We start from the raw sequence: 6,737 nt of genomic DNA on the forward strand, positions 1-6,737 counted from the left end.
TGATTACAGATTAAACAAAATACTGGCTCATGAAAGATGAAAGCATGCTAAAAAACTGCAATTATGTGTTTTAATACTGAAAAAAATGCAAGTTCGCATGTAACAGTATACTTCTCCCTTGTGGTTTATAGTATTACAATGCTAAACTTTGTTTAGTCGTTCAGTAAGGACTGTTGTTTTTCCTTTATTTTTGTAAATATTGGTTGTTCCTGCTATCTTGGCGCTTTCATAATGAAAAAGACATGCTGCCAGGTGTGTTTGAGAAAAATAATCAACCTAGGACAGTCATACTATTGTGTGATGGTGACAAACAGGAGGATCAGCCATGTCCTGATATATACTATAGGACAATTCTTTTTTTAAGAGCCATCAGCCATGTCCATTTGGAGGATGATCGTTGATTCCAAGTCTCCAAGCATGGGAAGAACCGACGCCTTTCTCTGTACAAGAGCAACCAGCCATATCCTTGTGGAGCGCAGCACCATCACTAGTTCAGTTCACCACCATGCCCATCGCCCCCGAGGAGTTGCTGGGGCTGAAGGAACACATGGAGCCCCCGCCGCCATCCCCATCCGTCTACCTTGACATTCCTCCGTCGCCCTATGGCGGCAGTGTCGGGGACCTGGTGCTCCCATACATCACTCGCATGCTGATGGAGGAGGACATCGACGACAGGTTCTTCTACCAGTACCCAGACCATCTTGCCTTCCTCCAGGCGCAGCAGCAATTTACCCAAATTCTTGATGATGCCAAGAACTTACTGTCCGGCGAAGGTGGCGACATGGAGAAGATGCATTCTGATGCGTCTTTGCAGGGTATTCGTGGAGGTAGCATGTGCTTGGCTGACAAGGACGTCCCGAGTTGGACGTTCTCGGATGGTGCTGAGGTGTACAATAATGGTGATCAGAGCAAACTCAACCGCTCCAATGAAGCCATGCTTAACTTTGCATTCTTGAAAGGCATGGAGGAGGCCAACAAGTTCTTGCCTAGAGACAACCAACCGCAGGCTGATGTCTTCAGCGTCGACCAAGCGAAGGAGATTTTTGGGCGAAGCATTAGTGGTGGGGGACGGAAGGGTCAGCGTGATGTGGACAAGCTGGAGGAAGTGGTGGGCAGGGCCAGCAAACTGCTGATGCCGGAGCTGGAAGAGGATGGCGCCAGCGAGATGATCAACAAAATAATGCTGAATAGTTACGAACTATGTGGGGAGACCATGGAGGAGCTGCAAATCACCATGGAGAACATCAGAGCTGATAGAAAAAATAAGAAGGCGGTGCGGGGAAAGCAGGGAAAGAAAGAGGCGGTGGACCTGCGCGGGCTGTTGCTATGCTGCGCACAGGAGGTGGCCACCGGCAACCGTCATGGCGCGGGCAATCTGCTGAAACAGATCAGGCAACATGCTTCCGCAACAGGAGATGCCGCTCAGCGGCTGGCGTATTGTTTCGCCAAGGGGCTTGAGGCCCGGCTGGCGGGCACTGGGAGCCAGGTGTACAAGTCACTCATGGCGAAGCACACCTCGACCATGGAGTTCCTCAAAGGTTACGAGCTGTTCATGGCAGCCTGCTCCTTCAAAAGGGTGGCGTTCACATTCTCCAGCATGACCATCTTCGATGCCGTGGAAGGGAAGAGCAAGTTGCACATTGTGGATTATGGCTTGCATTATGGGTGCCAGTGGCCGGGCCTGCTGGCTTGGCTGGCGACCAGGGACGGCGGGCCACCGGAGGTGAGGATCACCGGGATTGACCTCCCGCAGCCCGGGTTCCGCCCGGCTAAGAGGCTTGAGGAGACAGGGCGGGCACTCAGCAACTGTGCCCGTCAGTTTGGCTTGCCGTTCAAGTTCCATGCCATCGCGGCCAAGTGGGAGACTATCCGTGCCGAGGACCTCAACATCGACCCTGACGAGGTGCTTGTGGTGAATGACCTGTTCAATTTCAACACCTTGATGGACGAAAGCCTTGTTATCGACAGACCCAGCCCCAGGGATGTGGTCCTCAGCAACATCCGGGAGATGCAGCCAGATGTGTTCGTCCAAGGTGTTGTGAATGGTTCTAGCGGCCCATTTTTCTTGGCCCGGTTCCGGGAGGCACTCTTCTTTTACTCATCGGTGTTCGACATGCTTGACACCACCACACCGCCAGAGAGCTACGAGCGCTTCGTTCTCGAGCGGGACATGTTCGGGCAGTGTGCCCTGAATACTATCGCCTGCGAGAGTGCAGACCGGGTAGAGCGTCCCGAGACATACAAACAGTGGCAGCTGAGAAACCAACGTGCAAGCCTCAGACAGCTGCCACTGAAGCCGATTATCACCAAGGTGGCAACAGGCAAGGTCAAGAGCCTGTACCACAAGGAGTTTGTTGTGGATGTGGATCAGGGGTGGTTGCTGCAGGGGTGGAAGGGCCGCATCCTATATGCTCACTCGGCGTGGGTGGCAGACGACACTAGCTCCGAGTATTAGCTGCCTTTTTCTGCCTATAAGAGGTTAATCTTTGGACATTAGTAGTACTTATGAGATACAACTGGGGCATCCCCTCCTGTTTCCTCCAACCATCTTAAATTTCGCTCTTAGACACGAATATGAATAACACCAGGGTGCCACTGCCGCATGCTAAATGTCTCCTGTAAGCTGCCTTAAAGTTACATTTTTTTTAGACATTAAGTTTCAATTTGATGAGTAAAGACTTGATGTAAAGGTCAATTGTTGTTGCAGCAGCAGATGTTTATGTGCTTCCACTCATTCTTCTTCTTCTTCAGTTATCTCATTAAGACATGATACCCGAAGAAGATATATAATCTGTAGTCTTGTAAGAGGACCAATAAATTCAGTGTCATATGTAAAAGGATTACTGGAAATTGTTCAAAGAAAAAGGATAACTGAAATGTATTGAATTTGTAATTTCTTTCTCTGCGTTTTCATCTTACAAATCCGTTTGCCTACTTGCAGGTGTCCAAGTGTGTAGCAGGAAAGAAACATAAATGAACATGGTTAAAGGTTACATGCATCTAGAAACTGGCTACTACTCCCTCCGTTCAGAATTACTTGTCCCGAAAATGGATGTATCTAGAACTCAAATATGTCTAGATACATCCATTTCTGCGACAAGTAATTCCGAACAGAGGGAGTACATGTGACCTAATCAATTTTCAGGATAATACTAGAGAACTTTCAATTATTTTATCTGCTAGTGCTACTACGTACATGTTGAACTCACAACAGCCTGACATTCTAAAACATAAATTGATGTCTACAAGAAAGTTGACTGCTTCTGAAGTTCTGATCAGACAAGGACAGAATGCTGGCTGCGACAACAAGATGGATATAATCTTTCTCAAAAGCCTCTCTTTGTCCATGTGTGCAGGCGCAGGTCGGCCGGTGGACGGTTAAACTAACCTTGTGAAATGTGAAGCTACGATGGTTCCAATAGACAGCAACGTACTGTACGATGTCCGAAGTGCTTGTTTTTGCTTCACATGAAACGGATGGATGACAGTGATATATCCACTCCAAATCCAATATAGTTTCACTGCACCATCAGAAATCAGCATGCACTCCACTATGGCTGCCACACCAGAGGAGCTGTTGGGCCTCGCTGAGCCTGCACCACTGTCCCCATCCGTCTTCCTCGACCTTCCTCCGACTCCGATGACCCATGATGACTCACAGCAGCCGCAGAACGACCTGGCCCTGGAGTACATTTCGCGCATGCTCACGGAGGAGGACATCGTCGACAAGTTCTTCTACCAGTACCCTGACCACCCGGAGCTCCTGCAGGCCGAGCAGCCCTTCGCCGAGATCCTTGCCAATACCTCATCCGACGCCCACGAGTCCTTTGCCTCCTCCACCTCCATCTTGATGCCCAGCCAAGGTAACGGCACGGACTTCATGGTTTCCAGGTGCCAGGTACAGTATCCAGCCTTCTTCTTGAACGGCACAGGCATTGCGGAGGCCAGTGGTTTGGTGTTTCCCATTCCCAGCGAGAGCAGCACCAGAACGGACATGCTGTCGAGCATGGCTTTCTTCAAAGGCATGGAGGAAGCCAACAGGTTCTTGCCCGCAGACAATGTGATGGTGGCTGGCAGGGGGCGTAAGAAGAGGCCTGGCATGGATGGTGAGGTGGAGGCGGGCTTGGGCAGGAGCAGCAAGCAAATAACAGTGCTGCCGCGTTGTGTCCAGGAGGAGGAGGAAGCCACCGCGCTGGAGATGCTGGACCGGCTTGTCCTCAACGGCTACGACGCGCACCCGGGCGAGATGCAGGAGGTGGTACGCGTCACCTTGGAGGACAAGGAGAACAAGTCAGCAATTGGCAGGCGCGGGAGGCGCGGGGCGAGGCACACGGTGGTGACTGACCTAGAGACCCTGCTGATCCGCTGCGCCGAAGCAGTGTCCAGCAACGACGTGCACGGCGCGAGCAAGCTGCTGGAGCGGATCAAGTGGCACTCCTCGCCGACGGGGGACGCCAAGCAGCGGCTGGCGCACTACTTCGCCCAGGGGCTGGAGGCACGGCTGGCTGGCACGGGGAGCCGGCTGTACCGAGCGCTCATGGAGAAGCACACCTTAACCGTTGGGCTCATCAAAGCCTTCCATCTGCACATGGCTGCGTGCTGCTCGATGAAGGTTGGTTTGCTCTTTGCCATCAACACCATCTGCAAGGCCGTTGCAGGGAGGAGGAAACTGCACATTGTGCACTACGGCATCACCACCGGATTCCAGTGGCCGGACTTGCTCCGGTTGCTGGCCAACAGGGAGGGCGGCCCACCACAAGTGAGGATCACCGGCATTAACACCCCTCGCCCCGGGCTCCGTCCGGCTCAAATAATGGAGGAGGCGGGGGACCGGCTCGGCAACTGTGCTAAGCAGTTCGGCGTGCCATTCGAGTTCCGCGCCGTCGCATCCAAGCCGGAGGATGTCCGGGCTGAGGACCTGCACATCGACCCAGACGAGGTCCTGGTCGTGAACAGCATGTACGAGTTCAGGACCTTGATGGACGAGAGCCTAACCTTTGACATGGTGAGCCCGAGGGACATGGTGCTCAACAATATCAGCAAGATGAGGCCGGCCGTGTTCGTCCAGTCCCTCGTCAATGGACCATACAGCGCGGCCTTCTTCATGACGCGGTTCCGCCATGCCTTGTACTACTTCACGGCCTTGTTCGATGTGATGGAGAACACCGTTCCACGGGACAACGACCAGAGACTTCTGGTGGAGCGGGACATGCTTGCACGCTCCGCCATTAACATGATCGCCTGTGAAGGTGCAGACCGGGTGGAGCGCCCTCAGAACTACAAGGAGTGGCAGGCGCGGAACGAGCGAGCGGGGCTAAGGCAGCTGCCGTTGGACCCTGATGTTGTTCTGATGCTCAAGGACCAAGTGAAGAGTCGGTACCACAAGCATTTCATGATCAGCGAGGATCACCGCTGGCTTCTGCAAGGATGGAAAGGCCGGGTGCTCTATGCACACTCCACATGGGCTTCTCAAGTGATAGATTGAAGTACCAATACATGCAACTTTCATCAGTGTTTGATGATCTGTTGCAGTACCAGATGCGTGTTTGCTCCTCTTTTGTATCTGTAACTTACTAGTAATAGAAACAATTTTCAGGTTGTGGAGTGGCACCTGTTTGTTCAAAGCTGCTGTGAGCACACATATATCTGTTTAAACATAGAACATGTAAAATTGCTACTGCATTATCAAAGATGAGATTATGTGGAATCCCTGTATGACAACATCTACCAATTCCATATTTACTTGTTTCTTGTTCAGTTCCTAATCGTAAGGATATTTTGTCAAGGTCTTCCATTCTTGTTCAGAACTTTGGGGGTCAAGTAACAAATGAAATTAGCACAAGGATCATGGGGAAAACCATACGAGTGAGTTGGGTGCTTGGCAGTTAGCACAGAAAAGGGGATTCTGAAGTAGTTGTTGCATCTTTGATGCTATTTAACCATTTTTCTCGTTGATTTATATGGTCTAGTTGCAAGTTGAGTTGAAATTTATAGTCCTTGTCTAAACAGATTTATCTGCATGATGCCATATATGAGGATATGCAATGATGAAAGTTATAGTCCTTACATAAACAGATTTATCTGCATGCTATCATATATGATAGGCATTACATTGATGAAAAATTGACATTCTCTTGGTTACTTAGTGGTAATATGAATTCGACAGGTGTGGATAGAAACAGGCAGAGGGTGCTTTATCATTGTTAGATGGCGTATTTCACTTGTTTGTGTGCAGCACATTAGTTCGGCGGTTCGGCTCCTTCGGACCATTTTCTGTTTGCCAAAGTAAGTAGACTTTGTTATCATGAGTTCTCCTATCTTGTTAATATTGCTGATGCCTAAGAGATGTTAGGCGGATCCGTTGTGCGTGGCTGAGCCGGCGCTCCAGTCCTAGGCGTGGCCACCACCCGGTTTACCTCTGGCGGGTCACTGGTCCCTGCATCAGGTGTGTTGAAGAGGTTCCTCGCCTCGTAAACCGAAGGCAGACGACTCCGGTGCCTTCTCCTCATGACTTCGTTTTAAGCGTTCTGATCCAACGTGAGCCGGAAGGAATCAGCCTTTGATTTGCCGGATTAACCTCTGCTGTTAACAATGTTGTCAAGGTGTCCAATAAGTCGAACAAGACCTGAGCCGGCGGGCGCATAGGGCCTCCTGCCCCGGCCGCCGCTGCCGTTGCTGATCCAGAAATCATTGCTGTTGCAGTCGTAGAATTCTGCCCTGGCTGTGTACCGGCCATG

The 6,737-nt window shown here is 51.0% G+C and overlaps 2 protein-coding genes across 2 annotated transcripts; both read left to right on the forward strand.

Moving 5' to 3' along the window:
- Positions 1 to 490: 490 nt before the first annotated feature.
- LOC123086283 (scarecrow-like protein 9) lies at positions 491 to 2,950 on the forward strand. The gene has a single exon (XM_044508015.1). The coding sequence runs from the start codon at positions 506 to 508 to the stop codon at positions 2,453 to 2,455; it is 1,950 nt and encodes a 649-aa protein (XP_044363950.1). The 5' UTR covers positions 491 to 505; the 3' UTR covers positions 2,456 to 2,950.
- Positions 2,951 to 3,481: 531 nt separating this feature from the next.
- Positions 3,482 to 5,799, forward strand: LOC123086282 (scarecrow-like protein 9). Its single transcript, XM_044508014.1, has one exon. The coding sequence runs from the start codon at positions 3,482 to 3,484 to the stop codon at positions 5,483 to 5,485; it is 2,004 nt and encodes a 667-aa protein (XP_044363949.1). The 3' UTR covers positions 5,486 to 5,799.
- The last annotated feature ends 938 nt before the right edge of the window (positions 5,800 to 6,737 follow it).

The sequence above is a fragment of the Triticum aestivum genome, chromosome 4A (genome assembly GCF_018294505.1).
Source record: "Triticum aestivum cultivar Chinese Spring chromosome 4A, IWGSC CS RefSeq v2.1, whole genome shotgun sequence".
Taxonomy (NCBI): Eukaryota; Viridiplantae; Streptophyta; class Magnoliopsida; order Poales; family Poaceae; genus Triticum; species Triticum aestivum.

Bases quoted from the DNA above. Each gene is read 5' to 3' on its own strand.
- LOC123086283 (XM_044508015.1), top strand. From the start codon at position 506: ATGCCCATCGCCCCCGAGGAGTTGCTGGGGCTGAAGGAACACATGGAG.
- LOC123086282 (XM_044508014.1), top strand. From the start codon at position 3,482: ATGACAGTGATATATCCACTCCAAATCCAATATAGTTTCACTGCACCA.